This window comes from Pteropus medius, unplaced genomic scaffold (assembly GCF_902729225.1).
Source record: "Pteropus medius unplaced genomic scaffold, Ma_sr-lr_union100, whole genome shotgun sequence".
NCBI classification, from domain to species: Eukaryota; Metazoa; Chordata; class Mammalia; order Chiroptera; family Pteropodidae; genus Pteropus; species Pteropus medius.
In genome coordinates this window covers 5,342,084-5,364,741 of record NW_024345600.1, presented here as the reverse complement: position 1 = coordinate 5,364,741, position 22,658 = coordinate 5,342,084, and the positions used below count along the sequence as shown (strand labels likewise).

At 32.5% G+C, this 22,658-nt stretch overlaps 1 protein-coding gene across 1 annotated transcript in view; it reads left to right on the top strand.

Annotated features, from left to right (window-relative positions):
- The window catches only part of LOC120611704 (ovostatin homolog 2-like), a 40,747-nt gene that overhangs the window by 11,779 nt on the left and 6,310 nt on the right, over positions 1 to 22,658 (top strand). Inside the window, 19 exon segments of the mRNA XM_039874275.1 lie at positions 668 to 777; positions 1,099 to 1,257; positions 3,189 to 3,416; positions 4,386 to 4,440; positions 4,881 to 5,026; positions 5,379 to 5,528; positions 8,378 to 8,548; positions 9,351 to 9,492; positions 12,142 to 12,238; positions 12,645 to 12,873; positions 13,228 to 13,357; positions 14,914 to 15,032; positions 15,742 to 15,793; positions 16,596 to 16,679; positions 17,386 to 17,562; positions 18,340 to 18,421; positions 19,038 to 19,211; positions 21,115 to 21,187; positions 22,018 to 22,183. Of these exon segments, the coding sequence (XP_039730209.1) occupies positions 668 to 777; positions 1,099 to 1,257; positions 3,189 to 3,416; positions 4,386 to 4,440; positions 4,881 to 5,026; positions 5,379 to 5,528; positions 8,378 to 8,548; positions 9,351 to 9,492; positions 12,142 to 12,238; positions 12,645 to 12,873; positions 13,228 to 13,357; positions 14,914 to 15,032; positions 15,742 to 15,793; positions 16,596 to 16,679; positions 17,386 to 17,562; positions 18,340 to 18,421; positions 19,038 to 19,211; positions 21,115 to 21,187; positions 22,018 to 22,183 (2,544 nt within the window).

Genomic DNA, 22,658 nt, shown 5'->3' with positions numbered 1-22,658 from the left:
TCACAATGCATTTCTACTTACTTTACTATCAGATATTTTTCCAATCTGGTGAAAGTGTAAAAACAGTTATCTTGCAAGCTAAAAGATTTCAGAAAGTGAAAGCCTTATTCTTGAGATATCTTTGACATTCTCTATCATAAAGAGAGTTATAAGCAACAATTGAATAGAATGGTAAGAGAAAAGAAATTAAGAGCATTTTCTCCTGCTTTTGATTTAAATATTTTCATATTAATTACATTATTCAGTTTGATGTATGCTATAATCAGATTGATATAGAGTACCCTGAAACATGCTCTGAAACATTCACACATCAAAGGGGATCAAATATATGGTAGCTGAAGGAAACTGGACTTTGGGCGGTAATCACACAATAGAATATATAGATGTCAAATTATAATGTACACCAGAAAATTATATAATTGTATTAACCAATGTTACCCCAATAGATTTAATTTAAAAAAACAAAAATTAGCCCAAATGTGTATCAATAATAGACTATTGAATAAAATATGTGATATCCATGAAACATCCACAACTCCCTTTCAATGTAGAGCAAGAATATAATTCTGTGTAAAGACATTTGCACACGTACCCTAAGCTATTTGTTCTTTTAAAATTCTTAATCAAATGATTGATCTTCCCTGACACTGTTTTTCATTTCTTACAGGTATGCAGATCAGCGAAAAGGCTTCTGTTTCTATCACTCAACTGCTTGGGAGTGTGAATTTTGAGAACATGGACACTTTTTATAGAAGAGGAATTCCTTATTTTGGAACTGTGAGTCTGACTAAAAAATACATTTTCTTATTTCGTTTTCTTGGATCCTAGTTTGCCCTTTTAAATTTTCTGAATACCTTTTTCATAACACATTTGCAGCATTACTGTGTCTGATATACTGGAAAAAGTCTTAAGCTGAAAGAAAGCAATAGATAAAATTATAGCTGTTTCCATATTATACATTTATTTATTAGAACATCTTTCTGTCAGAATTTAAGAAAATTACAAATAAATGATTATATTTATGAATAGAAAATTCCTTCTCTGTATAAATATGACATTTCAAATTTTAAAAATTAATACTTCTTTTTGTTTTAACAGCTTAAATTTTCCGGCCCTAATAATGTACCGATGGTGAACAAGTTATTGCAATTGGAGCTTAATGACAAATTTATAGGAAATTACACCACAGATGAGAATGGTGAAGCTCAGTTATCTATTGACACTTCAGATATATTTGATCCGGAGTTCACCCTTAAAGTAAGATATACTAAAGAGGATTTGAATGTTAGGAATCTCTTAAAAGATAACATATTGAAAATTTTAACGTTTTAAAATTTAGGATGTTTTATGTTTGCTTGTTCATTAAATAATATGTAAGAATATGTATTCAAGAAGATGAGATAACCTATCGCAACTGTTATAAATTCTCTAACAACCAATATTTTTCTCTGAGAAAATGAAATAGCTCACGAAGATGATTTGACTTTTTTCTTCTGACCATTTTATGAATAAATAGGGGAGATATTAGGATTTTCTTTTTCTGTTAAGCACAATTTTGCAGTTAAAAAATGTATCAGTGTTCAAATGTAGCTGAAAGACAAAGGGCCTAAGGCTATTCTCTGACTTCAATTACAAACCAAAAATAAACAATTCATTGTAGGCCTAATGAAATAGACATACAATTATGGTCATGTTTTATATGCAAAAAGAGGAGAGTGCTATTATTATTTTACTTCCAATAGCTTAAGTTTAAAAGTCAGCCACAAGCTAAAATTCCTCCCTACTTTGAAAGTATAAGAAGCTTCCATTCCGTAATAATTATTGTCCTTGAAAAGGTAATAGTGCTAAGATCCTTGGTTTTCTTTTTTTTTATTTACAGTTGACATTCAATATTATATTAGTTTCAGGTGTACAGGATCATGGTTAGACATTTATATAACTTACAAAGTGAAGCCCCAGTAAGTTTTGCACCCACCTGACACCATACGTAATTATTACAATATTATAGAGTATATTCGCTAAGTTGTACTTTACATCTCTATGACTATTCGGTAACTACAAATTTGTACTTCTTAATACGTTCACCTTTTTTATACAGTCACCAACCCCATTCCAACACCTGGCCACCATCTGTTTGTTCTCTGAATCTACAAGTTTGTTTCTGTTTTGTTCATTCGTTTATTTTGGTCTTTAGATTACACACATAAGTAGAATCATATGGTATTTGTCTGTCTCTGTCTGACTTATCCCACTTAGCATAATACCCTTTAGGTCCATCCATCTGTCATAAATGGTAAGATTTCATTCTTTTTAAAGACCGAGTAATATTCCATAGTATATATGTACCACATATTCTTTATATACCTATCAATAATTACTTTAAATGTAAATTTAAAGTAATTACTTTAAATGTTCCAATCAAAAGAATGGAAGAATGAAATGGAAGAAAAACAGTAAGGCAAACAATAGATTCATGAGGAGTTATATATAGACTGTGTTTAACATGTATGCAGTAGATTCAAAGGGGGTAATATTCCATTCTTTTGAATCTTCCATTCTTTTAATTGGAACATTTACTCTATTTACATTTAAAGTAATTATTGATAGGTATATAGTTATTGCCATTTTATTAATTTCTTTCTGAATGTTTTTGGAGTTCTTCTCTGTTCCTTTCTTATTCCTGTGTTTGGATTTTGTTCTCCTAATTTCTCGTATATCTCTTATAGATTTTTGATTTGTGGTCACCAAGTGCTTCATATGCACCAAGCTATGCTTATAGGAGCCTATTTTAAGTTGATGGTTGTTTAACTTTGAACATATTCTAAAATCGCTACCATTTTTACTCAACCCTCCCAAATTTATGTTTTTGTCATTATTTTTTACTTCTTTTGTTTGTGTATGCATATCCATATCCCTTAATTTATTGTTAAAATTACACATAATCTTTCTACTTTTGCCTTTTAATCTTTGTATTAGCTTTAGTGTTGGTTGATCTACTGCTTTTATTATGTATTTGCCTTTGGTAGTGAGATTTTTTTTTCTTTGAGTTTTTTTTTCTTATATATATTTTTGATATTTTTCTTCTTCTTAAAGGAATCCCTTTAATATTTTTTGTAATACTGGTTTATGGTGATGACTCCTTTAGCTTTTTCTTGTCTGAGATTCTTTATTTTCTTTTATCTTATCAGGCCTCATATCTTCACCCTGAGAGCTGCTATCTTCCCAGCTGGTTGACGCCTAAATATGTGGATGCCCATTTTTCAGCCCCACGCTTTTACTCTCGAACGAACAGTTTCCTGAAGATTGTTCCTGAACAAAAGCAACTTAGATGCGATCAACAGAAAATTGTTACTGTGCATTACTCACTAAACAGTGAAGCATATAAGGATGATTCAAATATAAACTTCTTTTATTTGGTAAGTCTCAGCTGGTGGATTTTTGGATCTTGTCTGTCCGCTTAATGCAGTTCAACTTAAAATAGGTATATCAGTCATGCATGTTAATCTGAGTGAGCCAACCTCACTTTGCTGATGAATACTTTTGGAACCATTAAAAACAAACAGAAACAAATCAATGAACACATGAAAAGATCCAAGATAATTTCAGTTTCCCTAAGGCTGAGAAACTTAATCTTTAGAGTCTGCTATTTTAAGCATTCGACTATAATGTATATCAAGTATTTATGACTCTTCATGAGAGTAAGATATTAGGCAGATATCAGAGACTAAAGTGGAAGGCTAGTTTTGATAAGCAATAAAAGGAATTTGCCCTTTTGGTTCTGTCCTTATGTTTATCTATTTTGTCTCTATAAGGCATATTAAAAGGTGAAAATCTACAGACTTAGGAATTTAGACTCTTAATTGAAATCTTTTATTCTCTCCTATTTATCATGCCAGCTAGTTGATCTGGGACAGATTGTTTAAACTCTCTAAGCCTTAAGTTTTTCTTCTCTATATTTGTAATTGGAAATAATGACTTACCTCCTGGGGTAAGTATTATGTATCAGGCCATGTTATGAGTATTACTTTGGTAGTCAGCCTTATGAATATCTCCATTTTATAAATAAAGAAACAGAGGCAAAGAAGTGAAATGACTTATTTGAAGCCAGACAATCTAAATGATTTTATGCAGCTTTATGCATCCCCTCCCACAGAGTGCATTGCTTCTTATTCAACACGTTTTTAACACATAATAGACTCTCAATAAAGTATAGTCACTTGGTCTGTTCTTTTCCAAGTTATGTGAAGTCCTATTTTAATATTTGTTCATGGAAAATACCGTATCATACAAATAGAATTATCACTAGATCATTTATTATCTAATAATAATATAATATCATATTAAATAATATGATTTCACATATTGGGTTGTCTTGTCCTGCACAGGTGATGGCAAAAGGAACTATCTTCCTCAGTGGACAAAAGGAAATCAGAAACAAAGGTGTATATAATACATTTATTTTTTAATATGTACTCTACTTTCATTTTTCTTCCTTTTTAAGGAAATGTTATAGTAATAGAGTCAATAATTAGATTAGAAGAATGCTTAACATTACTATTTGTGAATGGAGGACAATAGCGTGGCCCAAGATAACCTACTAAATATTTTGATGAAGGCAATTTCAACCTGTTTCTATTATTGCCAAGTTATCAAGTGCATTATAGAAAAGTGGTGTCTGGAACTCAATTACTGTTATTGCCTAAATTAAGCAGTCTTCTTTATTTGTCTGTGTAGTTCCCATTATTTAATTTATTTGCCTTTAAAATAAAGCCCAATTTGCTCTTTCTATCCATAAGCCAATTCTCTTTTATGTAAGTGTACTCAGTGAGCCAGGAAACTTTTAGTATTACATCTGTCAATGGTATCTCCTATTTACACAGCCTGGAAAGGAAACTTCTCATTCCCAATCAACATCAGCGCTGACTTGGCTCCTGTGGCCATCGTGTTTGTCTACACCCTTCACCCCAGTGGGGAAATCGTGGCTGACAGTGTCAAATTCCAGGTTGACAAGTGCTTTAAAAACAAGGTGATGTTTCTTTTATTTCTTGTCAGTCCTGAGTGAGAGGGGTAAGCAGTTTTCTCTCTGTCACCTCTTTCTTGTCTCACTACTATAAACTTTACATGGCAATCCCACAATAAATATTGGCATAATTAAATTATTAGGGGATGAGAGAATCACCAAACGGAATGAATAACTTTTGATAGCGATGCCAATCCTGACATGTTAGGGGATGTCCCCGTAGGAGTGTCGAAGGTGAGAGTAGGCAGGGGAAATATAGGTAAGAAATCTATAAAGACTTATTTGGAAAATATCGAATATATTCAAATTATTTTCATATAAAATTATTTTACTCTCATTCTTTTTCTTTGTCTTTTAGGTTAGCATAAAGTTCTCTAAGGAGCAGGGACTACCTGGCTCCAATACTAGCCTGTATCTTCAAGCAGCCCCTGACTCATTCTGTGCCCTCCGGGCTGTGGATAAGAGCGTTCTTCTACTGAAATCAGAAAAAGAGCTGTCAGCTGAAAGTGTAAGCTCTCTGACTTCCTCATTTTCCTCATTTTTATCTGAACTCCTCAGATGACATTTTTTGTTTGAAACCGAACATGTCGAAAATACCAAATATTCTCTTTCTTTGTTTCTTCATGAGTTATATATTTATTTCTCCTGGCTGACCCAGCACTCATAACAATATAGAATTCTGCGGATAATTGTAATGGGTTAAGGATCGTACAACAATGTGATTTAAATATATGCTTAGATACAGTCTAAAGTTATTATCTATTAATGGATCTCATATTTTCATAAGTATTTCAAGCCAGAAATCTCAGAATTTCACACCAAAATTGTTTCAGTTAATAACCGTTTGATAATTTTCCCTTTATTTTTAACACAAATATATATAAATATGGAAATTTATGATCATATGTAAAATTAATCTAATAATTTTAAAAATTGTCTTAATCCATCGGTGCTGCTGTAACTAAATGCCACAGTCGGGGTTGCTTATAAACTATGGAAATTTATTTCTCACTGTTTGGGAGGATGGATGTCTGAAATCAGGGTGCCAGTACCATAAGGTGAAGTCCCTCTCCTGGATTGCCGACTTCTCCTTGCGTCCTCACATGGTGAAGGGACGAGGGAGCTTTTTTTTCCTTTTGTCTTTATTGAAATATAATAGACAATCAGTTGATTGTATTTACATCATACAATTCAAAGAGGTTTTTTTTTTTCAATTATAGTTGGCATACAATAATATACCAGTTTTAATTGTATAGCATAGTGACCAGAGATCCACATAACTCACAACGTTTAATCATCTTTTTTAAGGGCATTAATCTCATTCTTTAGAGCTCTTTCCTCATGACCCAATCACTTCACAAAGGCCCAACTTCCTAACGTCATCAAACTAAGCATTAGGATTTCAACTCATTAATTTCAGAAAGACACAAACATTCAAACCACAGCACCTGCGTATTGTAGAAAATATGTGAAATAAACATAAGCATGAAGAAGGAAATCTTTAAAATCACTCATAATCTTAAAACTTAGACATAAGTACTTTTTTTTCTAATTTTTAAAATCTCTTTTCTGATGGCATATATATTTAACAAACAAAATCTCACCGAAAAATGCAGTTTTTTATTTTGTTATCAACACTCTACAGTAAATCTAGTTTTAAATACAAAGCTATAAAAATTAATAACAATATCTAATAATTGAATCATGACATAAACTATATATTTTTTCCCAATGTAAAATTGTTTTACTAAAGTTTTGTTGTGAGGAGGGCAGGTTTTCTGAATATTAAATACTTGGTTCCCAATTTATTTAGGTTTCTTGAAAATACTTCTCCACTATTGCTTTGCTTTGAATATTGCTTTTAAAAATCCGGACATAGGTCTAATTCCTTTGCCTTGTAAATTATTTAATCTTTTTGCCTGAAGGCCTTGAGGATTTTTTTGCCTTTTATATTTTAAATGTAATCATTCATTTTAGTAAAATACCTGTCAGAATTTATTATTTGGAGGAAGTTTTACTAAGTACTCAGTGGACCCGTACAATGTGTAAATACAAACCTTTTATTTCCAGAATTTGACTTGAATTACAATTTTAAATATCAGTCTTTCTATTGTTTATTTTTCTCTTTCTAGAAAAACTCTATAAATATGTTCTATCTTTGCCTGCTTTCCAATTCACTTTGCTTATGACCTATTTTAATCCATTCTTTCTCTCACTTTTATTCTCTTTTTTGCTATGCTACTTTTTAACTTTTTCTTTCAATCTATTGTTTTCTTGAGCTCCTAACACTTTAGCATTTATTTCTCTTTTATCTTATAGTAACTTTGTTGGAATTAATTTTTTCCAGTTCTTGGTATTTTGTGGACAGTGTTCATAAATAAAGGGTACTTTTTTCCTGTTATTTTAGTGAAATAAAATTTCTTTAATAAAAATGTTGTTGATGATAGAAATAGGAGTGAAGAGATTAGCATATTTTATTCCTCTTGTTTCTGCAGTGTCCTAAATTTTACCCTTTTACTTCCTTTCTTCCTTTAAGTGCTCTATTTCCAAGGGTCACTATACCTCCTTGAATGAATTGATTTCCCATCAGCCATTCTGTTTGAAATCTGCCACTTCTAGATCCATTCATTTCAAGCACCTTCCCTGTTTCCTATACTGGAAACTATTACATCCAATGATTCGTTGTTGTTGTTTTTTTTTTTCACACTTAACGTACTTTTATTAATCTGGAGTTGATTTGTTGTATATCTTCTCTAATTTCTCTAGCTTTCTTCTGTTTTTTTCTTGTAGTCTCTTAAGCCTTCCCTCTCCGGCTTTCCATACCCTTAGATTTTCAGAAGCAGTAGAAACTCAGTTGGAATTTGGTATTTATTTCTCTAATAACAAGTCATTTGAAGGTCACAATATTATCTGTACCCAAGTAATGTTAAAGATATAAGTCATGGATTTTATTACTTCTCTTCAATTTTATGTTTTCTTTGAAAGGATTTGTGAAAACATTTAGAACCAGGCAAATACCATTTTTCGCCAAATTTGAGAGTTCTACCATCATAATTGCAATGAATTATCTGTACGCTGGGCCTTGGGTTAAGCCATAGATCTTCGGGCTTCTTTTCCTCACATGTTATTCTTGCACCAATGCTGAAAATTTTTGTAAACATGTCATTGACCACTTAAAATAAAATTGAAGGTTTCCTCTCCTAGAAGAAGGAGCTGATTCAAAAGTGTGAGATTCAATATTACAGCTACAGTCTTAAAGAAAAGAACAAGAATAAATAGTTATGGCACAAATTTGCCAATTTTATAAAAATAAAAAAGGGCTTAAAATCATTGGGAACTATGTGATTTTTCTCATAGGTATACAGTCTGCTTCCAAATATAGAACTCTATGGTTATTTCTATCATGATCTCAACCTTGATGATGCCAGGCTAGACCCTTGCATTCCTCAGAAGGATATGTTTTATAATGGTTTGTATTACATACCTGTAAGCAACAGTGGGGATGGAGACATATATAATATCATCAAGGTAAGATCACTCAAAATTTTTTAAATTATTTCATCTCAATTTTAATTTTAGTATTTATAATGTATGTCTTTTTTATTAATTATGTAGTTTTCTTCCTATTCTTTGAAAGAGATGTCAGTAACCTGCTTAAAGAGTGCTTGGAAGTTGTCATTAAAAGGAGATCTTAATTTTTGTTGATTTTCTCTCTTTTGTTGAAAATAAATTAAGTGGCAGCTGAAATTGTAAAAACTTATGTTTGAAGTAATGAGATAGTCTTCTATTTATTATGATAAATCTTACTCAGAAATTATCAAATCAAGAGGCTAGAATATAGTATGGGCTCCATTCGTACCTGGATTATCAATTAGATATGCTGAGACCTTCATAAAAGGATTTTTATAATTGAAGTCATAGGTATAGAAGAAAAGGAACATGGAGATTTTAGTTCAAGTCTCAGCTCTCCAAATTACTGACTGTATATTGTGTGTGTGTGTGTGTGTGTGTGTATGTGTGTATGTTTACTTAGAGTTTAAATTATCTATCTCATAAGTAATTTTCCCATAGAATTAAATGGAAAATGATGTAAAATACTTAGCAAAATCCTAGCACATGATGAGTGTTAGATAAATCAAACTGATTATCATTTTTTCTCTAAATTAGAGATTTCTCATATGCTAAATAGAGATGACTTGACTTCTAAAATTCCAAACCCTTACTAGAAGAGGAAATACATATATTTATCATTAATGTAGGTAATAGACCTTTTTTAGGTCTTGCATGAAAGGAATGCACAATTGTTCTTTCATTGTTTGTTTCTTCGAAGGACATGGGTCTGAAAGTTTTTACCAATCTCCATTACCGGAAACCAGAAGTATGTTCAATGGAGAGAATGAAGCCATTTCCTAGGCCACTGTATCTAGCCAGAGGAGATTCTAAACTGTTGTACGGTGCATCTAAAGCTGCAGGTGAGTAATCTAGCTAGAATTTTGTATCTGAAAGATGGCCAAAATGATGTTATGGATTTGGGTGTATTTGGGATAAAACTATCAAAAAATGGGATTTAAAATGTGAATTATGCCAGGTTTTGGCTCCAACTACACATCCTGCAAAATAAAGCAGAATAAGAAAGGATGAGAATGGTTTGAGCTAAAAGGAAGAATTAGCTTTAGATATGAGAGAAAGTTTATTTTTATTGGTAGAACGCAATATCAGAAGTATGTAGGAGCATGCAATGTGTGGTGATATGAGAAGACAGTCATTCTAAATGAATATGATACAGAAGAATGAGGTGTCCTTATGGGAAACCTTATATACTATTATGTATAGACCATAACTCACAGAGTTCAAGGCAGAGGATATTTTGATTCCCAGATAGCCAAATGGCTGACATCAGAGAATTATATTCAAATACTAGTCTATTTCCTGATATAAGGACTATAAGCACAAAACTCAGTTATATCTTAGGTCAGAAAGGTAATTAGGCAGATTTCCAATATAGAAATTTCATCAGAGAAGCAAAATGAAACAAGGACATAACAATAGAACTAAAATAAAAGCTGTACTCCAGATCTAAAAATACTTGAAAATTCCTTAAATCTCTCTGGCCTACCATTGAGATTAGTCTAGTAACTGAAGTGGGGCTGATCTTGAAAAAGGGTATTAGAAACCCCACTTGAGAAAAATGAAAGACCTCGCAACTTTCTACAAGAGTAGACTCAGTGAATTCAAGAGGCCCTATAGCATCCAAAAGTTAAAACTACTTTGAAGTCCTGTCGAGAGGTTGAAGCTATCTACTTTTCTGCAACTAGATTAAATCATACTTACTGAGCTTTATCAGAAACACCTAAACTTTTTAGTATCATTGAATAAAATGAACTGAAATAAAATATACTGAAACTCATAAGTCATCAATTTTAATCTCTTCTTTCTTCAGTTATTCATTTATTAACTCATTGAACATTTATTGAGACCAAGAATTTAGTTACATATTGCAAATGCAATGGCTTAATCTCTGCTTTTTTGGAATTTTTAGTCTAACAAGGAAGCCTTACAGTGAAACAGATAATTTCCAAAACCTGGAAAGAGTGCATTAAATGGTAATAAGATCAATAGAAGAGATCTAAATTTCTCAAGGGCCTATAATGTCCTCTTGGAGGAAGTAGCATTTATACTAAATCCTGAAAGGTGAATGATAATATACCACAAAAAGAGTTAGAAGGGCATACATATGACATGTTATTGAACTGTACTCTTGAAACATATAATTTTATTAACCAATGTCATCACAATAAATTTAATGAAAAGAAAGAGTTAGAAGGGCCTTCCAAGCATAGAGGGGAATACTATGAAAAATAAGGTAAGAAACTAAATGCACTTCAGAATGGCAGAAAGTAGGGTTCAAGAGAAAGAATAAAGACAGTTGAAATAAAAGAAATAAACTGACACACCATAAAGACTTTGTAAGGCATTTAAAGAATTTGGAATTCATTTTAATGTAATAATTCATTATCAACAAGCAATTTAATATGTGATTTCAAAAGATATCTCCGGCTGCTCTGTGGAAAAAGGGATTAGAACTTGAGCTGTTTAAGTCTGTATGTATGGAACGTTTTAAAAGCTAGTAATTGAGTTGAGAGACAGAGGTGCTTGGACTACTATAAAAAGGCTGTTTTCAAACAGTTTTCATTTAGTTGGTTATGATAAGAAATCCATGATGTGAGGGGTCAGGGTCAAGGACAATTCTTAAATTTCCGATTTGAGTAAGTAGTTAGATTTTGGTATCTTTCATGGAGATGGGAAATATTGGAAAGAAGCAGGGGAGGATAATAATGAGTTTACTTTTGGAGCAGTGTCATTTGAAATGTTTGTAAAGCATCTAAAAAGAAATGTGTGCAGGGGTGTCCCGTGTACAATGTGGAGATCAGAAAAGAGGTCCGGGTGGGAGACACAGTTAGGAGACTTCAGCATAAGTATTGTAACGAAGCCATGTGTGAGGATATCAATAAGAGAGAGTGCCAAGTAAGAAGAAGACCTAAAACAGAACTCTTAGGAGCGTGTCTAAGATGAGAAAATTCTCATCTTAGAACAAGAATGGCAAAATAAGAGCAACAAAAAGAGATGAAACAAAAACTAGAAGGATGCGGTGTGATGGAAGTTAACAAAAGTGACTGTTTGAAAAGGACACAGCGATTATAAGAATGTCACATATAGCCTAGAGGCCAAGTTAGAATTAACAATATTAATGTCATTTAGAGCTTTAGTGAAAGCAATGTGGCATTGGCAAGCACCAGAGTGCTTTCTGGCAGAAGCCAGGATTTTAGATGAGAAACTAGATTCAGTGAATAGATATCACTTTTTCTGAATCTGGCTATAGAGGCAAAATGTAGGCTGATTGTTTATTTGTTGTTGTTGTTTTTAATAATGGGAGCAATCTGAACATCAAAATGTTGATGCCAAGGTTGAGATTTATTGTCAATGAGCCCCAGGAGCAAATCCCTATATTGCTTCACACTAAACATGTATGGTAAAGGCATAACTTATAGGTATGTGTCATTGAAACATGTATTTTTATTCTCTCTAAATTAAGCATTTCTCTTTTCTTATACCTGGTGAAGTCATGCAGGAAAATTTTGACTCTGTAGAACAGGCTATAACGGAAACAGTAAGAACAAACTTTCCAGAGACATGGATATGGGACCTCGTCAGTGTCAAGTGAGCTGTTAACAGTTTTCTCTCCTATATGTCTTTATTTTTATTTTTTCTTTTATTCTTTATGAAGCTTTATTTCTGTGTATATAAAGCAAAACCACATTTGTAAAATATGTAATATGTACTGACCACATATTTTATTTTTTTCTCCAGCCTTGTTTCTCATTTATTAATTTTATGTAAATGTAAGATGCTTCAATTTAAAAAAATCTGATGTTTAAAGAAATGTGACCTTTTTAAAGTTAAATTTCATAGAAATATAACTCTCAAGACTTTTATTTAATGCCTTTCCAAACACTATAGCTCATTTATAACCTTCAGTTAATACTTTTTTGCTTGCTCTGTATTAAATTTGGGTTCCTGGATTAGAAAAAAAAAAATGCAGTTTACTAATAATCTAGCCTTGCAGTTCTTCAGGTTCAGCAAATCTTTCATTTCTCATCCCTGACACTATCACTCGATGGGAGACAAATGGCTTCTGTATGAATGGAGAAGTTGGTTTTGGCATTTCATCAACAATTGCCCTGGAAGTCTCCCAATCTTTCTTTGTTGAAATGACCTTACCCTTTTCAGTCATTCGAAATGAACAATCTGATGTGATTGTTACTGTCTTCAGCTACCTGAATACATGTATAGAGGTAAGTTGCTCCCTGGAGACAAAAATCTAACAAGGGCAAAAGAATTCTTAACATTCTCCCTGAATATTATAATATTATTTTTATTCTTAAATGAATAATAGTACTATAAAGTGCTAAGACTCGTTTCTGTAGTCTTTTAATTCACAGAAATGATTTAAATACTGCTTTGAGAATGTCATTTCATAATGATATGCGTTCTACCATATTTATTTTCTTGTGAGAGGAGCCATTTGGTTTCTTTTATTTTTGCTATTTTAAAACAAAATAAGTAAAGCAGGATTTTCTCAAGATGGGAGGAATAGTAAGAGCAAAGTATTTAGAGTGCCACCTTCATTACCATGACTGTTCTTTTAGATTTCTGTTCAACTAGAAGCATCTCAGAATTTTGAGGCAAATATCAGCACCCCTAAAAACAATGGCAGTGAGATTATTCAAGCTGGAGAGAGGAAAACATACGTCTGGACTCTTACACCTAAGAAATTGGGTAAGCAGCTATGCGTCTATGCCGATCTGTCATGGAAAACCAGCCCATTTTTACTGCGTTTCTTTATTTTCCTTAAATTCTCTATGTAAATATAACTTTCTCCATCACATTTTTAAATTCTTTTTTAAAATTCTCCATTAAAAATCCTATTTTTCTAATCTAATTTCTGGTTGCTAGTGCCTGTGTAGAGCAAAATCACCCTTCATTTGTACAAAAGCATAATGTGATCAAAATACAATATAAATGCTAATTTGCATGACCTATCAAGTCTCTATATATTATCCCAAATGAAGGTCATATGTTCATTAATGCTGACCAGTTCCTTCACTTCTCATTTGCTCCTTCACCTATCATCATGAACTCATATTACCTATACAAAAATTGCTCCTCAACCACAATGATTGCCAGGATTTGTAGATTTACTAAATATGCCATGAGACACCAAAAACACTGAACTCTTGAGATCAACAAGATCTCAACAAGATCAAACACTGAGTATTGTCTCAGTGCATATATATTATCTTCTACATAAAAAAATAAATTTGAAAATATAAGGGAAAATATAAGGGAAGAGAAGAGTTTAAAAGAGTCTAGTAAACAAAGAATGCTAGATGTTATAGATGCATGATACTCATTATCATTAATTTAAAAAATTAAGGGTCATTAAAATTTCCTTTACTTCATGTCTCATATTCATTATATTATTTTAGCAACAGAGTGTGTTTATTAGATTATTTTAGTTCATCTGTGATGTTGATCTTCCTAAGACTAGTTTTCCTATTAAATCTTAAGTTTCTCAATTTTTCTAACTACACAAAGTCTTTAAAAATCTTACCCTGGCAATTGAGATAGAATACTGTACTCATTTGTATAATTTTACAGTATTAAGTGGAGGACATAATTCTAAGAGTGGAGTATCAAAGGTTTTCTAAAAAAGAAACAAATGAAACAAAACATACCATTGAACAAAAAGCAAGAATAATATATTGGTAGATAGGTATAGGTAACATTAAACCAAAATAATTATGTTTTTCAATCCTCTAATTTTTGCAAGTAGGGAAACTGGTGATTAGTATTAATTATGTGATCCATGATATCACAGGGAGTTAAAAAAAAATGAATTCCTTGCTAGCACTTGATTTAAATCCAGTACCCTTTCAACTATGTCATATTTTACTATTTTTGCTTGTTTGATCTTATGAAAAGGTAAGAGCTCGGTAATCTAATGTTATATCCCTAATTGTCATATCTAACTTTTATAAACAACCAATATCAAGAAAATGGCTCAGTTGACTTTGTAGAATTATCATTTTTCCTTAAAGTTTCTTGAGTTCTAATTAAGTAAACAAATCACTTATTTAATACAAGGAATCCTGAAACAGGTAAAACAGAACATACCAAATTAAGTCCAGTCAGGAGAAAGAACAAGTTATTTTGGTCTAAGCATAAATATGATAGAATTTTGTTTCTCCAGTTCAAGATGTCGTTCAGATTCATCATTTCCCCCTACAGAGGGGGCCAGTCGTCAATTCAACTTATGTTTGGGAATCTTCCAGGTAAAGTGAACATCACTGTAGTCGCTGAGTCCAAACAGAGTAGTGCTTGCCCTAATGGAGCAACTGAGCAGCAAAATCTAAACTGGAAAGATACTGTGGTCAGAAGCTTGTTAGTAGAGGTATGTACACACAAAACTATCACGCCCTTATTGAAAAAAAAAAATCGCAGTATCTGATAGATTAACTATTTTAAAAAAATTATCTTTACAGTTACTTTTGACACAAGACATGTCATTTTAAATTAATTAAAACATCATTAAAGTGCATCCTTATCTAATTAATACCTGACCCAGGATAGTAAAATTTATCACCTGAAATGGGCTTGTTAATTTTTTGTTTGCTCCAGACTCATGATGTTTCCTGAACACTTATTCTTCTTCCCTTCCTTTTTTTAACTGATTCAAATCCAAGACAAATCTATTTGTCCTGTACCCCTATGTAGTTCCCATTATCGTAAAAACAATCAAACAAACAAAAAAAAAACAAAGTTTGTTGGTAGAGCGTTCTCACCTCACCTCTTGGCATGTTCCTACTCTGTGAAATGCTTTTGTTTGTCTACTGGAAATGCCAGGCAAGATCGGAGGAGTTGAGAGAATCTCACAATGATACCGATGTTATCTCTGTCTGAACTATGAGAACACACAGCCCAAAATGGATGCTGTTAACGTATAGTAGCTTCCAGATACAAACAGAAGGGGGCAATGAATGGATCTTCTCCTGGGGACAAACATGTCCTGCCTGTGTAAACTGATGCTTAATTACCTTTCCTTCATGGGAGGATGATCCAGATTCATTATTCTGTGCTCGTTTTTGTTTACTTTTTGACAGCCTGAAGGTATTGAAAAAGAAAAGACTGAAAGTTTCCTTATCTGTACTAAAGGTAAGAGGATCTTTTAGGTGGTCCAATTAGTTCTAAAGAAAATTTATCAACAAGGTCAGTGTATTTCTTTTTCTTCCACTTTAGTCCAATTGCCTTACTGAGTACCTCAGTGATTTCATTCTAAATACCCACTGGGATTATTTTATTTCATGCCCTATCTTCATTGTATAATTTTAGCAAACAAAAATTATATTTATGAGATTTTTTTTTTTTTAGTTTGCCCATAACAGTGGTATGCCTCAGCCTATTTTTCCTATCTTGTATATTTTTAACTCCTCTTCTCATATGATTGGCATAAATTTAGACAGTGGGAAATCAGGGTTATGCCTAAATAGCACGTAATGTAACTTTTGTTTTTTTTACTCTTGGAATGAAACAAGTTATAGATAAATCATTGCCCCTCAATTGCCTCATTTATGGTAATTATGAGTAGTGTTTTATCTGGATGATTATGATATAATTTTAATGCCTAATAGGACTCTCCAAACTTTATCTTTTTATGTACTGTTTTATATGTCATAGTCAGTAGTTTGTTTTACATTTTTCCTATATGTAAATAGTTTAGACATTAAACTGATGGAGAATAGGAGTTGTTATCTAACACACAGTATTATATGCCATTTTCTGAATGTATTTTTATTTGAACTAAATCTAAACCTCAATTTCATCTCTTCTAAAAAGCAACTTGTAAAATAAAAATAAATAATCGAATATATTTCCTAACATGTCTGTCCTACAAAACTTCTGCTATTTTTTTATAAAAGGAAGTCATCACATTATTTTATTGATATTTTCTTTCCAGGCACCAAAGCCTCCAAACAGGTAATTTTGGATTTGCCAAACAATGTGGTAGAAGGATCAGCCAGGGCCTTTTTCACTGTTGTGGGTAAGCTGGCTAAATATTTTGTTTCAAAACAACTTAAAATTTTTGATTGTGATAGTCTTCAAAATTTTTCTTAAAAATAACAGGATAAAGAGATTTTCTTATGATATCAATTGGAGAGAATTATTGTTGAGGACTATCCTCTATGCTTGCTTCTGTATGGGATCTGAGAAAATTACAGTACTATTTTCGAATCTCTGTCCCTGGGAAACACTTGTTCTGGTGGATGATAATCGGTGTTTGGAAAACAAAGGGTTCTATTACAGCCCATTAATCTGAAATATTAAATTTCCCTTTGGAGAATCAGAATAATCTTTGCTTGTTAAAGGTGCTGAACATTTCCTCAGTAATAGGAAAAATCTGTTTCACAAAAGTCAAATATCTTTGTCTATCATTAATATTTTTTAGGAAGGTATGAATTATACTTTATAGTTCATAAGGTTAGTTTTACAAAAACAAGCAAGCAAGCAAATACGTTTTCTTCACTTCCTCTTCTTTAGTAATGAGGTTTTCAGAAACAACTTTCATACCAGAAACCCCTTTAACTTCACCCTTTATGTCTATCTCCTCTTTAAAATTACTTCAGAAAAAATTTCCTTATTTCCACCTTTTAGACTCAATTTTTAACATTTTCTATTTCCCCTGTGACTTTTATCTACAGTTATTAATGCTGTAAGCAATGGTAACCTTCTGCTTTTCCTATTTTTAGGGGATATTCTAGGACTTGCAACACAGAATCTGGAGAATCTTCTCCAAATGCCTTATGGATCTGGAGAACAGAATATTGCCCTACTCGCGTCTGATACCTATGTCCTTGACTATCTGAAATCTACTGAACAATTAACAGAGGAAGTTAAATCTAAGGCTTTATTTTCCTTATCTAGTGGTAAGAATATTTAAGTAATTTCTGCCTATAAGAGATGAAATCCGTCATTACCAATACCCAGATTTCAAAAAGCTGTTATTATGAGGTGGTCTCGTAGGGAAAAAGTGGATCTGAATCGACATACTCTGTGTCTGAGCTACTTTTTCGTTTTTTGGTTTTGATATTTTAGGATTTTTTTTAAACTTAAATACCTGAGTAGTCATTTAGTTTCACAATTCAGACCTGTAACATTTTCAATTATGAGCTCAGTATTTTTTTTTTTTTAATGCCTATAATTTTGCCAGGCTGCCTTGTTTGTTGTTATTGCTCTTAATAGTAGCTAGAATTGGTTCATTTATCAACTTCTGTGTTTGTCTTTCAATTGTATTCCATTGCAATAAAGAGATTGGATTTGCATGTAGAAAAAGGATATAAGAATCTTGTAAAATGTGATGTTAAGAAAAAGTCCAGGGGTATAATTTTAGGGAGTTTTCTTTTCAGAAAGATAACACTGCAGTAAAATAACCTTAATGGAAAAGTATTAAACAATTAGTAAATGTTAAGTATTGAACTAGGCTTAGTCACATGTAATATATTTGCCGTTAAAACCCTATATGGGAGGAATTTTTTCTTTCATTATGGATAGAGAACCTGAGTCTCAGAAATTAAATTGAAATGATCATCTTAGTAATTTATGTCTGTTTAACACCAGAACACAGAATTTGCACTACATCATTTTTTTCTTCTAACTTTCTTAAATTAAAAAAAATAATAATTTTCTACAATGTTGTATTTTAGGTTATCAAAAGCAGTTGTCTTTCAAAAACTCTGATGGCTCATATAGTGTGTTTTGGCAGAGAAATCAGAAAGGAAGCTTATGGTGAGACATGAACATTTTGTTTTAAATAATGTAGAAATGATCTGAAGAGGGCTTATGAGAGAATAAAGGGAGTTGAGTTAGGTGGGGGTTTAAAAACAAAGTGAGTTTCAAGGTGAATTTACAGAGGTGAATCAGATAAAACGAAATCTTTGATTATTCCCACTCTAATTCAATATACCTCGAGTCTCATGGCAAATTTAATGACAGCCCCTCTACTTCCATAGCTTATTAACTAACTCCATGGAAAACACCTCAACTTAGTCTGCACTTCTCAGAGTTCTGTATAGATTCAGCAGAGTAAAACTAGAAGGCCCTAAAGCATCCAATTACACCCGCTCTCTCTCCACATGTGGATAATCTAATGAACTGTATAGCAAGAACTTTAGGTGTAAACATGCTGGAAATTACTTAGTCTTATTTTCACATATTGCTATTCAAAACATTTTACTGACCCAAAGGAAAGAGCCGCTATCAATAAAGACTCATTACAATCAACTTTAGACAAATTAGATGCATTCACTACCCAAAGGGAACAATGATAATGAACCTGTTGAGTAGCTGACATTATCATTTCTTTCTTATCTAACTTTTGTCTAACTGGTGATTTGCACTGCAGGCTCAGTGCACTTACTTTTAAGACATTAGAAGGAATGAAGAAATATGTTTTCATTGATGAACAAGTTCAACAACAGACCTTAATCTGGCTTTCAAGCAAACAGGAAAGCAATGGCTGCTTTAAAAGTGATGGCAAGCTTTTTAACAACGCCTGGGAGGTAAGGGATTAAGAGAAGTAAGCTTTCCTTGCTCCTTTGCCTACCTGTTTTCCTTACCTCTAGGGAATATTACCCCCTTTGAGTCTACTGCATACACGTTAAACACAGTCTATATATAATTCCTCATGAATCTATTGTTTGCCTTACTGTTTTTAACCCTTTCCATAGAACCAGTCTCTGTCAATAGATAAACTGGAGATAGGAGAGAGGGGAAAGAAAAGGAACCCAGAAAGGAAACATAAATTTAGAGCCAGACAATCTGTTAAGGGAGCGGGGCTTGTGGATGGCAAGAAAGTTCTGTGATAGTATCTAGTAATTTACATTGTTTCAATGAAGCGCTCTTTCAATACCCTCTCAAGTCAAAACATGAAGGCCTAGCTTGCCCTTGTTCAAAATGCGAATGAGATGAAGTATATCCTTGATAGTAATCACTCCTTCTCTTTTCCTGTTCATATTTAGGTAAGTCACTACCTAAGGCATTCTCCCTTCCTTCTGATGTCCTTCCTTCACCTCCATCCCATCATCTGTGTCTTTTATTATTTTCCCCTGGAAATAAAATACCTGATCATAATATTGTAGCAGGCCCTGATGTCCCCTGAAATATCCTGAACTTTTCCTCTGTGTCCATAATACCACTCTTAGTCTTGGTTTTTGTAATGTAAAGCTTATCCACTTCAAAATATGGGTGAATGGCAACTCTGAATGGTATTTAATTTTAAGGTGAATTGTTTTCACATTGCTTTACCATTATGGAGTGTAGGAAAAAAATGTCTTTAAATTATTCCAAACCCATTCCTTACATCAGGAGGACCTGAAAGAAAAGACGATTTATTCCTCTGAAAAAATCAGAATTTTTCATGTTCCCTTCCAAACATCTCCAGATCTTTCTTCTTGTTGGATTCATTACTGATCACTACTGCAGTTCACCTGATCTTACCCAATTCTTCTTCCATAATTGTGTGTGTGTGTGTGTGTGTGTGTGTGTGTGTGTATTATTATTAATGACATTATGTGTGTGTGTTGAATTGGGAGGGAGAAAGAAGCACGGGAAAGATAAAACTCACACTGGAGAGAAATGATGATAGAACTTGCTTATAATTTAAGTGTGCTTTGGGTCCCCACATCTTATTTTAGTGTTCACCATCTGTAATTACTTATATCTTGAAAACAGAGCTCCTCAGAAATATTCTTTTCTGAAGAAAAGAGGGGGTCATCTTTTGCTTAAATAGGTAAAACAAGTGGTTTATACCAGATCAGTGGGTTCCAAATGCTGTCTGAATATTATTTGCATCAGTACATTAGAACACCCACTAAAAATTATTTCTCTATATCTTATTCCTGACTTCTTGAATCAGAATCTCTTCTGTGGATTCTGGTTGATTTCATGTATAAGTTTCCTAGAAGACTTTTATGTACAGTCAGTTTGCAAACCACATCACTTATAAATGTTTTTCTAAGTTTACACTGCAAGAATCTATGAGATCTGACTATCGTTACCTCCTGGAATACTTTTCCAGAGATGTTCAGAAAGCTTTGCAGCAACTTTCTGTTCCATCCCATGAGAAATTCTTTGCTTGCTTTTTCAAATTAATACCAAATAAAGTAAAATATGACTCTTCATATGTATTGTTTGGAATTCAAGTTTAATTCCAGGCCACATAAATACAATTATATATGTCATTAAGTATACATGAGATTAATTGTATGTTTTATTCCATTATTACATTGGATCTTGATGGATTCTTGCTCAGAGAATTTGGTTATTTAACATTCAATTTGAAAAATGCACATTTGCAGGTATTCTTATGAATAATGGTAGTTGTTCCAGTGTTCCTTTCATACCTAGTTTCACTTCAGAAGAATAGTTGTTCTTTTGTGCTCTACTATCCTGTATGACTCATTGTTCCTTTGTGTTTAGAGTGGAGATGAAGAGGACATTTTACTCACTGCATATATTTTTGGAGCATTTCTTGAAGCCGGGCTCAATTTCACTGTAAGGATACCCATCATCTTTTAGTTTCAGTCAGCTGAATGCATTTATTAAATAGACTGTAGGTTCAGAGTGATTTGAAATTTTTAGACTCAATGAAACATCAAAAGAACACTTCATTCATTACCTCTCTTTAAGTTGATGTTACTCAAACCTTTTTTCATGCATCTAAACCTTTGATGAACACTATTGAGTTTTTCCCTAGGGAGAGCATACATATGCACACTTACGCAAGTTTTTCATACCGTTTCAGGTATTTACAGATCTCTTGAAGTTCAGCCATGAAATTCAGATTAAGAACCTGTGCTTTAAGTGTAACCGTAACCTGTGTTCTGTTTGTCTAACCAATTCAGTGTGTAAATGTTTCAACTTAAGTGTTGGCTACCTCCCAATCCAAAGGTCAAATTATCTGATTGCAAAATCTATTCCTGAAATCAGATACTAGAAAATTTCAGGGTCATTGGTATATCTCAAAAATCATCTTTAGAAATATAAGCTTTTATTTTAGGTGTTAAAATATCTTAGGTGTAAAAATAAATTTACATTCTTTGCCACATAGAAGAAATTTACATTTTTAACTAGAATATGACTGATCAGATATAGAAGCTGCTATTTTCATACTATCTTTCATTTCTTAAATACTATTAATCCATTAATATTTATTTTAATGATATGTATAAAGTATAATATATATGTATATATAAACAGGTTTGTATGTAAAATATACTTCAAGGATACATTATATAGTATATAGTATAGAGAATAATTAGTTTAAATATTCAGCAAACCTATATTCAGATATTATTTTAAAATGTATTCTTTTTTATGACTAGTTTCCCGCTCTACGACATGGGCTCTTTTGTCTAGAGGAGGCACTAGAAAATGGTATCACCAATGGCTATACTCGTGCAGTGCTAGCTTATGCTTTTGGATTAGCTGGAAAAGAGAAGCAAGTGGAATCCTTACTCCAGATCCTGGATCAATCTGCTACAAAAATAAGTAAATATGATTATTCACTTTTGCTAATGAAGATGGCCTTGAGAATAAAGTGAGGAAAATTAGTTAGCAATCATGCAGGAACCCTCTTCACTAGTATGTTTGTATTTCTCTTATGGAATTTCCGAGTGGCTTTTTTTCTTTTTTTTTTACTGCATTTATTTATTTATTATTAATTTTATTTTTCAATTATAGTTGACATTCAATATAATTTTACATTAGTTGCAAGTATACATAACAGTGGTTAGACATTTCTATAATTTACAAAGTGACACCCCCCACCCCACCCCTGCCAATAAGTAGTAGCTACCTGGCACTATCCATAGTTATTACAATATTATTGACTCTATTCCTTGTGACTATTTTGTAACTATCAATTTGTACTTTTTAATCCCTTCACCTTTTTCATCCAGCACTCCCACCCACCCCTCTCTGGCAATCATCAGTTTCTTCTTTGCATCTACAAGTCTGTTTCTGT